This window comes from Eleginops maclovinus, chromosome 21 (assembly GCF_036324505.1).
Source record: "Eleginops maclovinus isolate JMC-PN-2008 ecotype Puerto Natales chromosome 21, JC_Emac_rtc_rv5, whole genome shotgun sequence".
Lineage (NCBI taxonomy): Eukaryota > Metazoa > Chordata > Actinopteri > Perciformes > Eleginopidae > Eleginops > Eleginops maclovinus.
The window spans coordinates 15,897,385-15,918,932 of NC_086369.1; the positions used below are offsets into that span (position 1 = coordinate 15,897,385).

Genomic DNA, 21,548 nt, shown 5'->3' on the forward strand with positions numbered 1-21,548 from the left:
GGTGTTTCAGTGAAGGCCAAAGTGGAACACGGACATTGGCATCCATAGAAAGCCTTTGAAGATATGCTGTTTTAATATAAAATGTGCATTATTTAATTATAACTGTACAGTGCCTTGCAAAGTATTCACCCCCCTTGGCTTTTTATCTATGTTGTTACATTACAACCTGTAATTTGAATGTTTTTTAATCTGAGTGATGAAATCAGCTGGTGAAATGAAATGAGAGAAATATATATAAAAAAAGGTATGCATATGTATTCACCCCCTTTAGCTATGAAGCCTAAAAAGTTCTGGTGAAACCAATTACCTTCAGAAGCCACATAATTAGTGAAATGAAGTCCACCTGTGTGCAATCTAAGTGTCACATGATCTGTCAGTACAAACACACCTTTTCTGAAAGGCCCCACAGGCTGCAACACCACTAAGCAAGAGGCATCACACCATGAAGACCAAGGGGCTCTCCAAACAAGTCAGGGACAAAGTTATTGAGAAATACAAGTCAGGGTTGGGTTATAAAAAAATATCCACATCTTTGGTGACCCCCGAACCATCAAATCCATAAATGTCAACTGGAAAGAACATGGGACCACATCAAACCTGCCAAGACGGCCGCCCACCAAAACTCACAGACTGGGCAAGGAGGGTATTAATCAGAGAGGCAACAGAGAGTTCCACAGCAGAGACTGGAGTGTCTGTGCATAGGACCACAATAAGCCGCACACTCCATAGAGCTGTGTTAAAAATAAGAAGGCACCTTTTGAGTTTGCCAAGAGGCATGTGGCCGACTCCCTAAATGTATGGCGGAAGGGGCTCTGGTCAGATGAGACTAAAATTGAACTTTTCGGCCACCAAGGGAAACGCTATGTCTGGCGGAAACCCAACACACCCCATCACCCAAAGAACACCATCCCAGTGAAACATTTTTCAGCAGCAGGGACTGGGAAACTGGTCCGGGTCGAGGGAAAGATGGATGGTGCTAAATACAGGGATATGGAGCAGAACCTGTTTCAGTCTGCCTGTGACTTGAGACTGCACGGAGGTTCACCTTCCAGCAGGACAATGACCCGAGGCATACTGCTAAAGCAACACTCGAATGGTTTAACCGGGAGAATTTAAATGTGTTGGAACGGACTGGTCAAGGCCCAGACCTCAATCCAATTGAGAGTCTCTGGTTTGACTTGAAGGCTGCTGTTCACAAGCAGAAACCATCCAACATCAAGGAGCTGGAGAAGTGTTGCCATGAGGAATGGGCAAAAATCCCAGTGGCAAGATGTGGCAAGCTCATAGAGACTTATCAAAAGCGACTTGCAGCTGTAATTGCCCCAAAAGGTGGCTCTACAAAGTACTGACATTAGGGGGGTGAATAGTTCTGCACGCTGGAGTTATTTTGTCCTTTCTGTTGTTTGCTTCACAATAAAAAAAAAAACACTTCTTCAAAGTTGTAGGCATGTTCTGTGAATGAAATGATGCAAACCCTCAAGCAATCCATTTTGGTTCCAGGTTGTGAGGCAACAAAACATGAAAAATGTCAAGGGGGGCAAATACTTTTGCAAGCCACTGTATGTATGACATGCAAAAAAACCTGGTAATTAATGTCAAATATCTAAAAAACTATTAAAAATGTCAAAGAAATTCTGGAAAGATGCATCAAAATGATCCACAAATTCCAGAAAAGTTTAAAAAACTTGGCTGATTTTAAATTGTAGTTAAAGGATATACCTCCACTTTTCCCCCCAGATCCTGCCCTGGTGTTGCAGTGCCCCTGTGAGTGCAGAACCTCACAGTGGGCTCCTTGAAGTGTGCCCCCTCCTCTCAGTATTTGTAGTGTTCCTCTACAGACTGAGCAGCAGGAAGTGAAGCGCTGCGTCTCTCGTCTCATCAATGCAGCTTTCATTCTCCCTCAGCGGGGCAACATGGAGGCTGTACAAAAGCTCCACTGGTACTTCGTGGTACTCCTCATTCTCCCTTTTCTTAAAGGTAAGGAGTTTATTTATATGTCTTGAGTTTATAGTAGATTAATTATTGGCAATATGACATATAGAACTTTTTGTAAAGGGGCATGGTCTCTAGTTGTGTATGGAAGAAAGTTCTTAATGATTTAAACTAGGACTTCTGTTTGTATTACATTGTCTGTGAAGCTTGTTGTGATTTTTGTAAGACATTATTATTCTAAACCTGCCATCATCTCTCCCTCGGGGCATCACCGGACTGGAAATCAGTTTTCATTCAGCTGGGATAAAAAGCCGTTGAGAACTCGGAGGCTTGATCTCTTACTTGTGTTGATGTTCACTGGCTCAAATAAACCTAATTACCATTAACGGAGGGATAGCCTCTGCGCTGGGAAAGTCTGCCTTCAAGCAGGGGAGATTTCAGGCCTTTTTATGTCTATCTTAGTTGAATATTAAAGTTAAAAAGGGAATGAATACATTTTACTACCATAAACCTTCCTGTTTGGTTGATAAACGTTAAGACAAATAAGCCTTTTGTGAGTCTGTACTTTCTAATGAACTGATAAAATGTCCCTCTCTCAGTTGCTGTCCCGCAGACGGAGGGGTCCACGGTGCGTCTTGAGGAGGGGATGGTCCTCAGCTGCCTCTGCCCCTGGGACGGGAACCTCAGCATGGTATCCTGGACTAAAGTACCCGACAAGTCCGCCTTCGTCGTTTACAGCCCAGAGCTTGGAGTGCACTCCCCTCACCAGTACAGGGACAGGGTGGAGTTCCTGAAGACCACACATATGGATGGAAGCATCTCCATGAGGAACGTCACGCACCAGGACATCGGGGAGTACCACTGCTCCGTGCAGACCTTCCCTCTGGGGCCCTGGACCCGGATGATCCAGGTGGAGGACTTAGGTAAACGACCAGTTATTCCTGTGGTTTTAAACATAATTATTTTGAATCAGATACAACAGAGTGGTGAAAACATTGATTTGTTCTTCTGTTTTTTGTTGAGAAAAAGCCAATGGATGTTCATGTTCCATCGGTTTTGATTGCACGTTGTTACGGCATGCACACTTTTTTGAGATGTACCACGATTATTATGACTTGCCAAAGTTTCCCCAGGTTTTTTTCATGTGCAATGTGATGCAAGGGCACCCAATAATGTGAGAAAGAAGGGTGCTGGTGAGGGTGCTGATGATTCGGGCACATTTTACTTAAGCGACTGAGAAGAGAATAGAAGTCCTTTTTTATCGATATGGAAAACAAACGACGTTACCCCCCATAACTCCCCATTCCTTGTCTATAGAGCATCTACAGACTCTATACTGTTTGACGTCACAAGTTCAAGAGTAAGTTACTCATATTGATGAATTAGTTTGACACTTTCCTAGAAGACATTTAAATAAACATTTTATGATTCGTAATTTGAGGCGGTGTGTTTCCCTTTTCCCAGAAATTACACTCATATACATTGTTTATTTCTACCAAGCATTAAATTCTTCTCTTGTTCCACCTTCTGTTCCCTGTGGGCCCTCCATCTTTCTGTGTTTACAGACGAGCCCCCAGAGGACAGCACGGAGGAAGAGGAAGGCTCAGACCCCCCCACCCCCAAGGGGACCAGGCCAGACACGGTGCTGGTGGCCGAGCCTGACAGCAACCTGACCATCAGCTGCAACCACGAGCACAACGGCACCGTGTACCAGGTGGTCCTGGAGAGGAGCCCCCCCGGTCGGCTCTCGGACATCATCGGGGTGTGCAAGAGGGTGGAGGGGCGGCTCCTGCGGGAGGACTACAGCGACAGGGGCCAGGTGAGCTGCGAGGACAGCCTGGACATCAGCCTGCACCTGACCGGGGTGGAGCCGGAGGACGGGGGCTTCTACCGCTGCAACTTCAGCACCGACACAGGGGTCAGGACCACCACTGTGCTGCTCACTGTGCCCCCCCCAGGTACAAACACACACACACACACACACACACACACACACACACACACACACACACACACACAAACCCTAAAATAGAATAACAATACTAAGATAAATATACGAGGTTAAAGAAACGTTCAATAGAAATTAAAGTAATGAAAATATTTAGATGAATATAGGAATAAAAATAAAAGGGTAAAAATAATTATATAAAGATAAGAAGTCAAAATAACTCCAAATATATAAACAAACATAACAAATAATGTGCAATATTATGAGCAACAAAGATATAAAATGAATATAATTCTGATAATAATTTAAATAAAGAATGTGCAATAATAATACAGTAAGACATGTACAGTATGTGTGTATTATACATTTGCAGTGGTTTATTGGTATTAATTTGGGTTTTAGCGGCTGCTCATGGAGTGTCAGTGTATATATGAATGGCTTTTGATAAATCGTTTCTCATATTTAAAGTGATTCATGGATGCAGAAACTTCTCACGGTGACGGATGAATCATAATGAAACGCTGCCTGCGGTGTGTTTCTAAACTCAGCAAACAGACTCACACATGCTGAAACCACAGCAACACTCATCTCTGCTCAGCTTCCTCGTTACAATGTCTAAGACGGCTAATGTTGTATATTTATTTGGGTTGTGTCCCTCTCCTCTGCAGGGGGATTCAGCCTCTCTGTGTACATGATGTATGTTTACATCGGGGCTGGGTCTGCGTTTCTTCTTCTCCTCATCGTCATCATCGTAGTAGCAGTGAAGCGCAGGTGAGACCCCGAGTTGTGGTTTCATTAATCAAAAAATAAAACTCTTGTCTGATCTTGACTGCGACATTGATATGAATTAATGAAGTGTTTGGAAATCAATACATGTTGTGACTTAACTCATGTAAGAAATGTCCATATTTCAGTCCAAATCATGATATTTTACCCCCAAAACTCAGACTGTAATCCTGAAAAAGGATGTTTCCCTAATCCAAAATGCAGTTTAATTGAATGGGAACGTCAATTTGTAGGAGACTGGTTCGTCTTTAAATCATATGCAGACAATAGTATATCTTCCTCCTGGAAGCATCCAAATGACCTGCTCCTCTGGGAGTTATACCCTTTCACTCCTTATATCTCTGAGAGTGGGGGGCTCAGGTACTTTACGTTATCCCTGAGGGTAAACACGGCTGTGGAGCTGCAGTCAGTGTAATAACACTCGGCTCTGTAAACGTTCTAAACATGTAAGGCAGGTAAAGAGATCCTGTAAGTGGATTATTTCACATCACACACACACATTGATCCTCCCTCTTGACATTGTAGTTGGTCTTGTTCTGGAAAGAGAAGTAGACTGAAAAGTTGATGAAAAAGTGATATCAGATGCAAAAGATCTATACTTTGATTATTTGTGCTTTCCGAAGAAGCTTACGCATCAGAAATGACCAGAAAACTGAGACTTATGAAATGTGTTGTCTTGTTTATTCTTTTGTTGTGTTCCAGTGTTATTTTTGTACCTTTGTCAACTGATCCACAGGAAGAAGAACCGCAGGGAGGAGTACCGGGTGAAGCTGCACCCCTCACAGAGACAGGTGAGCCTCACGTTAGTCATCATATCCACGCTCGTCTTCACACTCGACACGTTCAGGGCGCTCCCTTACCTCCTCTTCAGACACGCACTGCATTATAAACCCGTTACTCTATATCCTCTCGTCATGTGACACTGTTCTCATCAACGCCTCCTTTGTTAACCCTGCTTTACAACCACTAACAGTGGAATGAAGCCTTTCATATCATCATAAAAAGCACATTTCATCCCGTTTCATTTGACTTTTTTTGCCATTTCTTAATCACCTTTCACCTGAACACCTCATATACTAACAACATGTTCCTCACATCCACAGCCTAACATCTATGGGAACGTCCCAGCGTGCCCCAGGACAGTAAAGAAAGCCCGGCAGACAAAAAACAGCCCTGTTTATGCCAATCTAAAGACTAAACAGCCGCTGCACAATAAGTAAATATGACATAATGTTCAGAGAAAGTATTCAGACTTTTTTGCACTCTTTACTGTGTTGTAAAAGCAGCTTTCAAAGGATAACATTGCTTTTTTTCCCCCATCAATCTTCACTCAATTGCTGAAAATACTAAAACAAAAGCATGCTCTTAGAGATGTCTGCTCATTGATAAGAATTAAAGAACTCAAATCTATCATTTAAACTAATATTCAGCCCCTTTGCTGTGCAGGTGCATCCTGTTTTGCTTTAATTAACCTCGAAGAGAGTCTGCACCTGGGGCCAATTGAATTGATCAGACAAAGGTTATAAAGGGATGCACATGTGGGCACAACAGGAAGTCCCACAAGCCACGGTGCATGTCAGGGTTTAGTTTATATTTTGTTGCAAGCATTTAAAGACTAAATGCTGTTATCCTGGCACCATTAAAAGGTTAAGATAGTCCCATTTATGACACAAAAGGGAACAAATGGTGCACTTTCTGCAGCCTCAGAGCAAAAACAAGCATATTGTAACAGACTCTGATTTTGTATTTGATTTTTATTTGATCAGACTGACGCTGATTAATATTCACCCTGTGGTTTAACAAGCCGCTGCTCGTGTCTCTCTCACAGCTGACAGGTTTGTTTGTGTCCAACACCGGCCTGCTTCCACTAATCAAACGTAGTATGTACTTCATTATCACTGCTGAGGAAATATTTGTTTGGGGGGGAAACAATGTGCAGAAAGAGCAGACAAAAGCCTGTGAAATCATTCTCCTCACTCCCCTAACCCGCGAGTAAAACGCCAGACAAAAGCTGCTGTAATTGCGCTCCTTTCACTTCCATCCCTCCTGGTTCTTCATTGAACGCTTCACAATGGTGTCTAATCATCTAATGGATAGGAAGTCAGCACTGTACATCACTGGAGATGTGTGTGTGTTCCCCCAGAGGGATCTGTGTGTAGGACGCACTCTTATTGTGAAACTCTAATTAGATGTGCTACAGCTGTGTATTGATGAATGTGTAATTAAAAAACAAAGAGTGGTTTTGTGATGAGCCGTCTTCTGTGTGATTTCCAAGCTGTGACTCAATATTTAAGTTGTGTTTTTATGTGATTCATTTATCTCCGTAGAAGTGGAGGCAGTGGCAGAGGCGGTAATGGATATGCAGACTTTTCTGCTTGAGAACGAGACAAATGTGGATCATAAAGGGACAATTTAGTTTGGAGTGTGTGCTGTTCCCCGGCATCTGTACATCTGACTGTGTGTGTGTGTGTGTGTGTGTGTGTTTGTGTGTGCTGAGATACTGAAACTGATGTGTGTGTGACTGTACATGCCTCCCATGTGGTATAAATAAAACAATGTGTTAGCCTCTACCTCGTTATTTCCTGTGAAGCGGGGTTGTGACAAGAGAAAGCTGAACTGAATCTTTTGAAGTATTTCTAGGGAAACAAATGATCTGCTGTGAAGATGAAGAAGAACCTGCTCCTCTTCGTGGTTGAGCTGTTCAGGGAATAGTTTGACAGATTTGAGACATTGCTCATTGTCTTTCTTGCTGAGAGTTGTATGAGACAGATACTCCACGTGTTTGTACGATTAATATGAAGCATTTGCTTGCTGGCTAGCAGTAAGTTAGCTTAGCACAAACACTGAATGGAGGGAAACAGCTAGCATGAAGCTATATTTGTTCAAATGGGTGTAAAATCTATTATTTTGTGTATTTTGGAGGTTTTTGAGCCAAAACTCTTGGCACTTTGGGGTCTGTTCAACCCTCTGAATATATTGATACAAGTGTGTGATTTCATTTGGACTTTTACATTATTATGCAACGTATTTGCACCTAATACGTTGCATATGACCTGAAAACCATTGGTGCTTTTTAGAAAATGTTAAGAAATGAAAGGATCAGTCGGTTCTGTTACTCTCAACAGAATGCAGTAAGCGAATGCAAAATGATGCTTTGCATTCAAAATTCCCATAAACACAAACAGATGTGCTGATAACGATCGAACAGTCAATTTAATACCTTTTTTATCATCAAAAACATTACATATGTACATTTAGTGAAAACTGTAGTCCTACACTCAATGTATTCAAAGTGCTATCAACACAGAATCTGACAGGAACACAAAACGTGACAACAACAACAACAACAGATGTCAGAGCTACAAACAAGTCAACAATAAACAACAGAATCTGCTAATGATATTGACTTCCTCCAGTCTCCGCTGTGGCGCTCCACATGTAGTGGCTCTATGATTCTATTTTACACACATTTATTCACCACGCTGTAGCTAAGACTCAGGACAACGAGGGCAGGAACGTCCGTCTATCTGACCGTGGCTCTGTGGCAGGACGCGTTTAAATGAACATTTTTGTTGAATAAAATATACAAAATAAAGTGACTGACTGCAAGCATTACCTCAACACAGAGTAAGTGCTAATTTCTCCAGCTTTACAACAACAACACACATCAAATAAATTATTTAGTTTGACATTCCCCAAAATGATTGTCTTTAAATCCTTTTTAATTATAAAGTTGCTGAAAAGTCTTGATGCGAGACTGTGGTTGGGTATAGTGTTTCAGAGGCTGGGTCTACAGTATTTAAGAGGAAGTTAAGACTTTTTTAAACACGTGTTAAGGGTACATATTGTAGGTAAACCGAAAGCCAGAAGTCTCTCTGCCGTCTGTGTCTGAAGGCACTTCTTACTCGAGGACATTTATCAACACAGCGGTCATTTACTCACATGATACAGAAGATTTGGGCTATTTCAATCCCAATCTTTCTCACTTTTAGCTGTTGCTTATAGATGGAAATCTTCGGACACTCTTGGAAATACCCTTTTGACAAGATTTAGAGAAGATTGATAGCCTAGCATTGGAAAAAACACAGAAAAGGGGGAATCTGCCTATACCTTCACCTCTGAAGTGCACACACTACCATGAAATACCCCATTTTTTAATTCTATGCAAAACCAAATGCTTAAAGCAATTTGTTGTGGTTTTTCAGATGCAAACAGGTTAATTATGTTAGCTTTAAACAGAAACAGACTGGCTTTTTCACCTGTTTCCAGTCTTTATGCTAAGCTAAGCTAACCAGCTGCTGGCTTAATATTAAACGTACGAATTCTCTGAGATATACTTGGCTGAAATTACTCTTCCTGCATACCCTGCATTTATTTGGAGCAATTATAAAATCAAGAAGTCCCACTTTTGCAAAAAAAGCTCTTAAAGAAAGCTAATTTCCCAAATTGTCAAACTGTTCCTTTGATGCCATCTTAGTGTGTTTAACTGAGCGTAGATTCTCAAAGATGAATGTTAAGGTTTTTCTAACTTTAAATACCAGCAGATCAAAGAGTGATGTTTTCCCATGAGTCCCATGATGCACTTTTCCCCTCCTCTAACTAATGAACCCATGACTGTACGGTATGAGTCTGCATGAGGGCTGAGGAGCTGCTCAAATCAGGTCGCTCTGCTAGTGTGCCGTAGCGCTGGCAGTCCAGAGAGGGGTTTATCGTTGAGTTGCATCTCTGAATGACTGATTCATCACTGCCACCACCGTCAGGCTGTGTCTGAGTGAGGCAGATTCACATTCAAGAGGGAGCAGAGTACAGCAAGTTAGGGAGGATTATGTGTCAGAAAACTGAGGGGATTCTGTACTGCTGGAGGGTGTGATTTAAAACGGGGGGGGGGGGGATACGGCTGGCTTCAACAGCATAATGACAACATAAAGCATGTTAAACTACAGCATATTTGGTGCAATCTTTGAAGCTACTGCTACTCACACACACATACACACACACACACACACACACACACACACACACACACACACACACACACACACACACACACACACACACACACACAGAGGAGCTTTCAGGATCCTTCTCGTGTGCTGCTTGCTCTACAGTCGACTGTTTCACCAGGAAATGATATATTACACATGTGTCTATACATATTTCTACAGTGTGTGTGTGGGTGTGGGGGGGGGAGTTAAGTGTCCGGTTTTAGGGGGTGGGGGGGCAGTTCTCTGTCATTGAAGGGGTCTCAGGCTGCAACTGGACCCTCGGCCACTAGAGGGCGACGGTGCCTGCTCCTGGTTCTGCTCCTGCTCGTCAGACAGGAAGCTGGGGAACGTCTGTGCTCGGGGGATAAAAGTCATTTCCAGGCCACTTCCTGCAGGGGGGGGGGGAGAGGAGGAAGAGTCAGTGGAGGAAATATCTTCAGCTGGATGAACAATCTAAAATCTGTTGCACCCCACAGCGTAGTTTTGGCAATAAACTATCAAGCTCCTGCAGCATGCAACAAACTTAAGACTGACAGTGCAAGACGAAGTGAACTCAGGAATAAGAACAAAGTCCTCTTTCCTTACACAATATATTTTTGGGTAACTGTTGCTTAGCTACTGTCCATGCAAGACCACAAGAAAAGCTCAAATGATCTTTTAAAGCGGTGTAATGTGGGCGGTGCTGCACAGAAACTTAAACCTTGAGAATGGAATTTGACCTAAAGTGATGCAAAATGAAACCCTTCATCTCACATAGATCACTATCTCAGAGTGATGCACGCTGTCTCCTCTTTTTCTTCCTGTCAGCTGCTTTCCCCATCTGCACTTTAATTCAGATTAATTGCACAATGCGTTGTATATCTTTATACAAATGTAAACCCTAAAGTGTCCGATAGAGACGCCTCTGATGAATACCTTCCCCTCAGAGTGATGCCCAGCGTCTCGTCCTCTCTGTCTGTCTGCTCCCCCTCTCTCCCCCTTAATCTAAATTAATTGCACCAATTTGTTCTGCGGTTCATATTGGTTAACTGCACACACAGAGGGAGTAATAGAGGCTGGGGGGGGGGGGCATTAATAATAAATGAGGATGCTGTTTGGCGAGGTGGGCTGAGGATGAGGTGTCTGCAGGCTGCTGATCATGCACACAACAAGGAGGAAGTGGCCGCTGATTAATATTTCATGAGGAGCACAGCACCAGTGTTACCCCCTCTCACCTGCAGCACACACACACACACACACACACACACACACACACACACACACACACACACACACACACACACACACACACACACACACACACACACACACACACACACACACACTGCAGCCTCGTTTCCCTCCACAGGTTAATTAGGATTTGATTAACGAATAAAAGGTGTTTCCTAAAAGCGTTCTTCTCTCGGGGCCACATCGACAACGAGATCGTTCTCTCTTCCGCTGAAGTGCTTCTTGGCATATATATTGTAATAAGATAAGCAACTCATTATAAAGCCAACACACAAGTAGGGCGGGAAATAAGGATTATTCTCGGTAGAAATGAATCATTTGGTCTTAAAATGTTCAAAAATAGTTAAAGTCTTAGATCAGGTCTTTAAATATCTTGTTTTGTCACTTCAAAACACACCTTTATTCACTTTATTATGATATACAACTGAGAGAAAGCAGGAAATCTACATTTTTTGAGAGAAACAAGAGCATTTCTGACATTTTTGCTTAATCAATTATCAAATTAGGCAGCACAGATATTTCCTTCGATCGACTAATCAATAAGTCCTCGCTCTCATTCATAACATAGCAAACACACACACACACACACACACACACACACACACACACACACACACACCACGTGCAGAAATGTCATAAGGTTTTTAAGAGCAATTCAGTCCATGTTGTAGAAACGCTCCTGCAGGTTGGATCCACTTCCTGTCCGCGGCACGCTCCACTTTACAGATTGCTGAAACGACTGGTGTGCACCCGGGCGTATCCTTCCCACATCTCTGCCAAGACAATCCCTCTCCTCAACCAAGGCCAATTTTGGCTGTACGAAAAAAAAAAGAGGCAGACCGAGAGGAGGAAACACATCCCATCATCTCCTCGCTCAGAGACACCGGAGGTTAGTTCGAGGAGATGAGAGCCAACGGACGCAACAAAATACTGAAAGACAACAGAGCTCCTCTCCATCCCGACGAAGAGCGGACACTGATTTGTCAGAGCCTTTTCATTTTTAGCGAAGGTCATGTCATCCTACCCTGGGATAGCACACACACACACACACACACACACACACACACACACACACACACACACACACAACCTATTCAGCTATTCATGCATGTGCACACACACCTTTCTGCACCTCCCTTTCTCACACAGATGGCCTTCTAGTAACAGCTGTAACCAGAGACTGTGTGGTGTGTGTGTGTGTGTGTGTGTGTGTGTGTGTGTGTGTGTGTGTGTGTGTGTGTGTGTGTGTGTGTGTGTGTGTGTGTGTGTGTGTGTGTGTGTGTGTGTGTGTGTGTGTGTGTGTGTGTGTGTGTGTGTGTGTGTGTGTGTGTGCACGGATTATGCAAGGCTGATGACATCAAACCAAACACAGGAGCAAAAACGAGCTGTGAGGGGAATCCAACGCACGCTGAAGATCGGGTCACTTAACTTCCCTTTCAAACACTGAGCACTCACGCTCCAACACATTGTACTGATAGGCTCAGGGGGCGGGACAGCTCTTTGCGGTTGAACAATCACAACGGAGCCTGCCAGCTAACCAATCAGAGCAGACTGGGCTCTGGTTTCAGACAGAGGGTGAAAAGACGTATGAGAAAAATAAAGAGCTGTGATTCGAATCGGCTCTAAAATGAGAACTTCCTCGGCTCATGTTTTATCCCTCCATTAAGTTTCTAGTTTCTATACAATCCTCCTGACACGCAGACACACATGGAGTATCCACTTATCCTCCCGTCACCTGCTGCAGACGGAGCGGTACCCCCCTGCTCTGCTATCCCTCGTCCCGGTGTGTTTGATACTTGCTACCTCTCTGTAAAATTCTCCCTATCACTCCCAGCAGATCAAACTCAGAGCGGCTCCATCCTATTAGAATTGCTAATGCTAGGGCGCTAAACTGCAGGGTGCAATGAAACGCTGAGAGGGGGAGGGAGCGTGAAACGACAAAGATTACATGAGTCTGAGATGAAACCCAAGCGTTCTTGTTTCTTTAGAGCTGTTAGTTGACAGGCCATACTTTTCTTACTCTTTAAAGTGCTGCAAACTGGGAGGACAGAGCAGTGCCAGTGAAATGCAAAAAAGTGAATACCATTACGAGAGATGGCAGTTGATGCATTATCTTAGAAAGCAGTTCTTGGTTTTACTTGGAAACTGTGCAGCGAGATGATCAAAGTGTTTCTCTCCAACCTTAAAACCCTCAATTTCTTTTAATCCAAAACCATTTCACCATGATTTCTTTCATTTATGGCAAACAAGGCTCCAGGGATTAGCTTTTTTGAAGCGTTTCCAGACAAATGAAAAGCAGATGTGTGATAGATTAAAACAGAGGCATTGCAGAAGGGTTCTTCGCTGCCAGCCCCCCCCCCCCCCCCCCCAACCCCTGGTAACAGAGGCAGGGAAATAAACAAATAGGTGGATAACCCTCGACGGGACAGGAAACCGTGTTCCTTAATTATTCCGCCGGACCCGCGAGGTGTTTGAATGCAGCCCGAGCATGACTCAGCAAATTGACTGTGGTGATTGGATATTCATCAGCAGCGCGGTGAGACATACCACAGGCTGACTCAGGATCCCTTATCTCTATTCGCACCCAGATCAATGTGAACGCCTTTTATAGAAATATGGATAAAGGATGAAATACTGTAGACTCAATATGCACAATAACTGCATCCTGTTGAGTTAAATAAACATGTCATATTTTCAGCATGAATTCGTGCCCAGGTAATAAGGTCGCCTATCTTCCTTTGGAGGTTATACGTCCAAAAGATGTGTGGTTTAACTTTATCACGCCGTAATTAAATGATAATTAAAAAAATGAATCCAGCCTCAGGTTTTTCAAAATAAATTGACGTCAGAGAGACTTTCATCTTGGGCTCCGTCAGTGGAGGCAAAAAGCAAGAAGGCTCATAATCCTCAGATAAGTCAACTAATCAACTAATGCCAGGACAGAGAGCAATCCCATCAGCCTGCTAATCACACACACACACACACACACACACACACACACACACACACACACACACACACACACACACACACACACACACACACACACACACACACACACACACACACACACACACACACACACACACACACCACGTGCAGAAGCTGAATGCTATGAGCAGCTGCTATCAGTTCTTGAGAGTTGACTGTTTTTTTGTGGCTGTGGATCAGAACTGATGCTTGCATGTGACCAGTTTTAGTCGCAGTAATCACAATATTTAATCCTGTGCTCCACATCCCCCCTGACACCCCCAGGTGAGGAACATCGGGAACTCCAGGTCCATACCTTGGAAAGTGTAGAGGTCTCCCACGCTGTTCTGGCGCGTGATGTGCTGCCAGTAGGCGCTGCGCGGCAGAGAGATGGACTTGGTGAGCGTCTCTCTGGGGAGGATCTGCAACACAGAGGGAAACGGAAGGGCCGATATATCGTTTTTATTTCATAATTCTAACCGTGAAGTCCCTAATACTCTGAGTGATCTGCATCTCCTCTCCTCTCTGGGACTCTGAGTGGTCAGTTATTGGATTTATGGAGCTGAGGCTAAAGGCTCCATTTGGAAATGTTCCCAAATGGGAGGGGGGTGTCCAAGAGCATGGCCATATGGTCAAGGCTCATCAAACACTAGGCAGGCCTACATAAATAAAGAATACAGATGATGGGGGGGGGGGGGGAGGAAGGAAGGAAGGAAGGATGGACGGGTGTTGTGATGGAAGGAGGGAGCGGAGGCCAAGACCACGGGACGTCAGAGGTTGCTGGACCAGGACCGGACAGCAGTACCCGGAGTGTGTGTGTGTGTGAGTGTGAGTGTGAGTGTGAGTGTGAGTGTGTGTGTGTGTGTGTGTGTGTGTGTGTGTGTGTGTGTGTGTGTGTGTGTGTGAGTGTGAGACAGAAAGAGAAAGGCATGATTTATAGCTCTTATGTTCATTGGTTTCTAAAAATAATCCTGTGAACGGCTTCAGTGACTCGCCGGCTTGATCAGCTTAAATCAGACGGACAGTGAAAAAACCGCTGAGATGAAACGGACAGAAAGACACGTCTAAAACACATCGATTCTAAAAATACGAGCCCAGTCTTTGTTCAGTGTTTCTTCCAGTAATACATGCAACAAGATGTATAAGCTACATTTAAGCTACTCGTGCCTGAAGCATACTAACAGTTTCTTCTTGCTCACATAATACGGTGTATATGAATCAGAAATGAACACTTCCTGCACCTGAGATGCAGGTTGTTATTTTATATTCATGCTTCATCCTGTATTTTCACATTAAGCATTTGTCCTTTTTTTGCAAGCATTGTTTTACCTACCTCTTGACTACTGAAATGAAGTTACCTCCTCCATGGTCTTTTAACATTGAATGAATGATTAATAAATCAATAAAATGATTTCAGATGTTATTGATTCTTTTATTCCATTTCACAGTTTTTAGCTCCTGTATTTGATTATGTGCTCCATAGTATGTTTATTGTCCTGGATTGTGATCAAGACACCTCTTTCATTGGTATTTGAGGCTCAAATATATTCAATACTTTTTTTTATTGGTTTCACCTGTCCCCTATCAGCCCTGCAATCCCCTGACCTCCTGCACACCTGCACCTCCTCCACCCCCTTAGCTCAGCTTGTGTTTGACTCCTGTTTAGTCTTGGTCAGATTCATGCATCTCGTGCAGCGTCTATTTCTAATTTGTGTGCATCGCCTCTATCCTGCGTTTGGGCGTGCCGACACTTGCTCTCATTTGTTTGTGAGGCTGGCAGTGCTGGAATAAACCCGGCCTGGCTGTGAGCCGCTGCGGGTGAATGAGAAAAACAAAAAGCAGAAATGTTAAAGTGTACCTGGGAGCTCTTCTCCATCTCCTCCATCATCCTCTCGTGCTGCTGGGCGATGGCCAGCGTGGAGGAGTGGACCCGCTGGTAGATCATCTCCCCCTCCCGCGTCTGGAACGTGAACAAACCCTCTCCTGTGTCACACATCCTGCGCCAGGAACACACACACACACACACACACGCAGAGAAACGCACACGCTTTGATCGCGCTCACTCTTGGATTGCTGATTTACAGAAATGCATGGCTGAATGTGCACTGACAGAGGGAGGAGCATTGATATTACACCCCACTGATGTCCAACACACACACACACACACACACACACACACACACACACACACACACAAACACACACACTCTGACAGAGGCACCTGTCACATCAGTGCCTGAAGCGTTCTGCGGCAAATGTGTTTCCTGGGATGCCTCCATCTCCAAAAGCGCTTTGTTGAAGTTTTTACATTTTCAAAGTTGTTTGTCCCTCCCGCCGCTAACCGCTAACATTTCTGTCCCACACACACACACACACACACACACACACACACACACACACACACACACACACACACACACACACACACACACACACACACACACACACACACACACACACTGTTATCAGCATGCACACACACCTTCCGGATTCAAAGGTGAACCAGGTTGAGTCTCGTCCGTATCGCCGCAGCGAGCTGAGAGGCCACATGACGAGTTTGAGGCGGGCGTTGTGGATGTCCCACAGGTAGATGTTTTCATGTGTGATCTGCATGGTGCACTCCCCGTAGATGTCCAGGTTGGGCGTGGGCATGAGGTACACGTTGAAGCGCTCTGGAGATTCAAAAAGACCTTGTTAGGGAGCAACTATTTCTGTGCCTCTAATTCAGTGAAATGGAGATTTTATTTATGGGGCTTGCAGCACTGAGTGACATTTAAAATGTTCTCTTTCACAAACATGGTCCCTGTTACTCTGGAGCTGCTGGGAGACATTTTCCCGGGCTCTTTTCTTTTAAATATAGTAAATAATTAGGGCCTATAACATCGAAAACTATGTGCATGGCTTAAATATCACTGAGAAATGTCTTCCTTTAGCTCCTCTCAGGTGGTGATGATGAGGTCATGAAGTGCTTTTTGTTTGAGGAGCTGATCCTCCTGAACCGTGCATGTCTTATAAGCATTTGATGACACAGAGTGTACCGAAAACACTGGAAGAAACCCCAAAATGTGTCATCCCTGCAGCACTTTGTACAAAAATAGTCAGCACCTACCCTCAATTCACTCTACAGGAGAGGTTTTTATCCAACGTGTCAAAAGTGGAGGACATGATCCCTCTAACAAAAGGTATTTTAAGTTTACCTGACTTGACCTGCGGTGGGTCTAACCTGCCGTAAAGTGAGCTGCTCTGGGATCAGCACGTTGAGCTGTGGGAGGCAGACTCCGTGATCTAAATCAGTCCTCATCACACTTAATGACTCAAAATAAGCAGCGGATGGAGAATGGCGATGTGGCGTATTTTTAGGGACAGTGGAAATGAACTCTGATCTAATTATGGGCCCCTGCTGTTTGGGGAGGGCCGCTAATTGAAGCGCGGTTGCAGAGCCTCTTCATTCACAGAGAGCTTTATTACACAACTTCTCAAACTTCAGGGGTGATGTTACACTTCAGCGGGCTCAGTCAAAAACTTAAATTGATATCTTGAGCCCGAGTTATGTTGAAGAATACAATCTCAGTCCACAGAGAGATAAAATGACGGCTGATTCTTTTCAATTACCCGCCCTCCTTCTTTACAACTCTAAACTTCTCCTCTTTGCCTGTTGCCTTCTTCAATTTCCTCCGCGAGTTTACAAATTACACAGAGAATGAGCTCCGGTGTGAGAGCAGCGCCCCGTTGACTCCTCTCTTTTCCATTTCCATTTCCTGTGAGGGGAATATGTGGGGAAGCACATTTATTTCACATTGAGCCATAATCTCATCCATCTCTGTGACAAGCTTCATTATGAGGGAAGCCAGTGATGCACAGCACTTCTCATTAGGGCTGGAACAGAGCCTCGGCCACAGCCTGTGACCTGTGCTCCAACACACACACACACACACACACACACACACACACACACACACACACACACACACACACACACACACACACACACACACACACACACACACACACACACACACACACACACACACACACACACTTTAAAGTTGAACCAACATGCGCTCTTCCACTAAAGACTGCAACAGGGGACTTGGGATCAGATATTGACAAAAAAATGGCCCTTATTAGCCGGGCCTAATTGGACGGAGGATGTTCTGCTCCCCTAACCCTCTGAAGACTCTTTAACACGCGGGCCTGTACCGCAACCGCTAACGTCTGCGTGGCGAGCTGAGTGCGAGAGATTGACCCTGAATGGCCGTCTGTGTTAGCAGGGACTAATTGGGCACTCACCGTTCTGCTCCCGCTGCACCCCCGCTGCTAACAGGTCTGGCTCTCCCAGGCTGATGTCGTTGAGACGGCTGCCCAGGCACTCCACGCACAGCAGCTTACACCATTCCTCTGCATCCAGCTCTGCACACACACACACACACACACACACACACACACACACACACACCTCCTGCATGACCAACAGTGCAAACATGATAAAACACAGATCAAACATGCTGCCTTTAGCGTGGCACATAAATCACCCGGGGAATTTTAGAATAAAACGCTGCATGTACAGAAAAATCAATCAAAAAATCAATCTGATCGATGAGGAGCAGATTAAAAGAGGAGGTGGGCTCAGCAACGAAACCTCCCTCCTTTGCCAATACTCTTGCGAGGCTGTATGGTGAGGAGCTGGAACAATATGTCCGCAGTCACAACTGAAGCTAGTGATCCTGCATTCACACAATCAATAAGCTATTTTCCAAATTGAAGCTGCAGCTTGTTAAGTGGAAAGGAAATGTGGCGCATTATAAAAAAAGAGAAAGGAAATTTCAAAAGAAGGAGCTGGTTAAAGGAAGAGGAAGAACACAGATTTGCTTACTTGTTGAAAGTTAGATGAGAAAATCGATATCACTCTCATATCTGTCCGCTAAATATGGAGCTAGCAGCCAGTTAGCTTAGCTTAACACAAGGCGGCTCAAGTTGCTTTCCATCAAGTTTAAGGGGCACATATCATGAGTAAGAAAAGACTGTGTTCATGAACATCTTGAATGCCTTTGTTTGTACAAAATGTCATCCTTGCTTGTTTTGATGCAGGTAAGAAGCTTTGCATGCCAGATATTCACTTTAAATACAGGAAATATCCACATTTAAGAGGCTGATAAAAGAGTGTTCTGCTATTTTGGATAACAACCATTTGACTGATGCATAAGCGGACTCATCCCTGCAGCTCTATTGTTCTCTCTTTGAAGCAGCGCTCTCGAGCCAGAGTTATATCTACAACATGTGACAGCTGGCACCTAAAGGTGGGAGGGCATTCATTGTGAGACTGAATGCTTTAATTGGAGGCTAAGTGGAGACCAATAATAATTCCCTGAATCGAGTCTGCGTGGCGGTTTGTTGTTTGTGAATATCAATTCAACTTCCCGTTGATTCAGAAACAAAACTGTGTTTACAGCGGAGGAGATTTTCCAGTTGTCTTGTGTGAGCTTTGGGGGAGAGTTACTGGAGGATGAAATGAGGCAAACGGGGAGTTGGTTATCTTTCTGAAGCTCCTAACTCAAAGCCCAGTGGAATTATGGGATATGTCACCATGTCCAGTGATGTGTACAGAGGCGCGTTTGGATGCACAGGAACAGCAGCATGTTCTGTGTCCATTAATCAAATTAATGCACGCTGTTGTAAAACATGCAGGGAGGTATTTTTACTTTCCTCACATTTAGTGACAGGCTGTGTCAGATCAGCTGTGGTGTCCAATGGGACGGATACACACAACTTTGCAGGGTGAAGGAAAGGTCTACCGCTGCCTGAAGCACTTCATTCACAACAGAAACACACACACACACACACACACACACACACACACACACACACACACACACACACACACACACACTTACAGGCAGCAGCTCTGCTCTTTAACTCCTCGCCCATGCCTCCCAAGATTCAGCTTGTCTCATTCAGAGTTACCATGGCCTCTGAATGCCTCCAAACTCCCACACTTTTGAGACTGCTGAGAGGAAAATCGGCTAAACAAACACTTCATCTGCCTCACTAGTCTGTGTGTGCCGTGCATGAAGAATACGGTGGGAGGAGGATGTTTCTGTAGGTGTGTGAGGGGATAGGATTGAGTGGTGCTTAGTGTTGGAGTGAAAAACATGGGATCAGGACCCTTTGTCTTTCCTCAGATCAGAGGAAGATAATGCTGTATGCAGATGACGCTTTGTTCTATCTGCAGGTCACACTCTGTATCTCCATATTTGACAGCTGCTCCCATGCACACATCTGTCAACAAATGTCAGGTCTGTTACCGTCTGGGTGAAGCATCACATTATTCTAAGTATATAATATATATATCAGGAGATCACCATGAGGCCTAATTGTGTTTTTTATTTCTGTTAAAACCTGTCAGCACCTCGTCGTTATCTGGCTTTTCTCTTTAGACATGTCCAAGGTTGGCTTTCCATCTGCCAGGTTCAGAGACAAACTCTTACTGACGAGAGCTTGCCAGGCTCTCATGCAACCTTGTTTTTTATTAAAGTCACATTACGCCTTTAAAAGACCTTTTTTTTCTCACCACACCTGATTTGTATTTCCTCCTGGACTTGACCTTGTCTACACATTTTAGACTAGCTCTTTCTTTTTGTGTTGGCCTTTTTTTCACACACAAAACTATGCCTTTGGTCCCATTAAATTGAGCTTTTGTATAACTCTGTCCAGGGGGAAGACACGTTGAAAACCTTGCTAAAGTCAGGGTTAAAAACACCACAACAGAGCCATACAGATCATTTGTATCTGTGCACATATGCAGACACAAGGCACTGAGGCGTGAGGGGCGTGAATGTAAGGGGGTTCCAGGAAGTGAAGGTCAATAGGAGGTCATTGATGCAGGGTGATAGAAACATCCATATGGTGGTGTGAAGAGGAGGGGGGGTTTGTGCATGGATCCGAGCCAAGGGAGAAAGAGAGAGTTCACCACTCTGAGGTCAATAATATGTCTCCTGAGGTTTACTGTATGTACACACACATCCACCAGGCTGGAGTTAGGATGGAGAGTTTCATCCCCGTCACATTAAGTGCATCCACCTTATCCTCCCCAGCCGGCTCCATTTATTTCCACCTTAAAGAATAAAGTCTGTGCTCATCATCATGTGCCTCTTTGGCATCCTTTCCACGTATGAGAGGCAATCTGGATTGTTACAGTCCATAATTGGGTTGCAACACACTGCAAACGACGGCCAATATCATTTTTCATACCTGCAGTGTGAAAATCAATACTTCAGAACGGATCCTCCCACTTCTTAATATAGCGGCAAATGAGCATCACTTGGCTAAACTCCAATTCTTTACTGCCTCTTTCACCTCTCTCTGCCTCTCAGCCAAGTTGAGTCTTCCTCCGCTTCTTGACAAACTTTTCTCTTCATTCCTGTCCTTGTGTTTGCATGCAAAACAAAGTAGTCCTTCCCTCCCCTGCTCCCCTACTCACGTACCTGAATCACAGGCGAATGTCTTGGATGTGTCATCACAGAAGATGATCGCCACGGCATGCTTCTTCGTCTCCCGCGGCATCCGGGTAATGTTCTTGATGTTATGGAGCTCAGTGATCTAAAGAGGAAGCACATTACCTCCATGAACACAGCCAGCAGCGCCAGCATAGACCTAATTGCCATCTTGCATTGATTCTGCTGAAAGTGCAATAGTAGTTA

At 44.3% G+C, this 21,548-nt stretch overlaps 2 protein-coding genes across 7 annotated transcripts in view; one reads left to right on the forward strand and one right to left on the reverse strand.

Annotated features, from left to right (window-relative positions):
- Positions 1–1,729: 1,729 nt before the first annotated feature.
- cd226 (CD226 molecule) lies at positions 1,730–7,236 on the forward strand. 5 transcript variants are annotated; one of them, XR_010168372.1, is made up of 7 exons: positions 1,736–1,977; positions 2,532–2,855; positions 3,498–3,890; positions 4,549–4,651; positions 5,369–5,457; positions 5,770–5,882; positions 6,994–7,236. XR_010168372.1 is itself a non-coding variant. In XM_063912678.1 (7 exons), the coding sequence occupies exons 1-7, from the start codon at positions 1,914–1,916 to the stop codon at positions 7,043–7,045; spliced, it is 1,104 nt and encodes a 367-aa protein (XP_063768748.1). In that variant the 5' UTR covers positions 1,737–1,913; the 3' UTR covers positions 7,046–7,236. The 5 variants fall into 5 exon arrangements, 4 of the variants coding, with proteins under 4 accessions (XP_063768749.1, XP_063768750.1, XP_063768748.1 ...); XM_063912678.1 differs by having other exon boundaries at positions 1,737–1,977; positions 5,403–5,457; XM_063912679.1 differs by lacking the exon at positions 5,770–5,882 and having other exon boundaries at positions 1,730–1,977.
- A 633-nt stretch (positions 7,237–7,869) lies between these two features.
- The window catches only part of dok6 (docking protein 6), a 36,930-nt gene continuing 23,251 nt past the window's right edge, over positions 7,870–21,548 (reverse strand). For both annotated transcript variants that reach the window (XM_063912682.1, XM_063912684.1), the window contains exons 3-8: positions 21,333–21,447; positions 18,142–18,261; positions 16,334–16,523; positions 15,710–15,848; positions 14,168–14,273; positions 7,870–10,040 (exon numbers count right to left, since the gene is read on the reverse strand). In XM_063912682.1, coding sequence (XP_063768752.1) covers positions 9,898–10,040; positions 14,168–14,273; positions 15,710–15,848; positions 16,334–16,523; positions 18,142–18,261; positions 21,333–21,447 — 813 coding nt within the window. In that variant the 3' untranslated portion in view covers positions 7,870–9,897. The remainder of the gene's footprint in view (positions 10,041–14,167; positions 14,274–15,709; positions 15,849–16,333; positions 16,524–18,141; positions 18,262–21,332; positions 21,448–21,548) is intronic.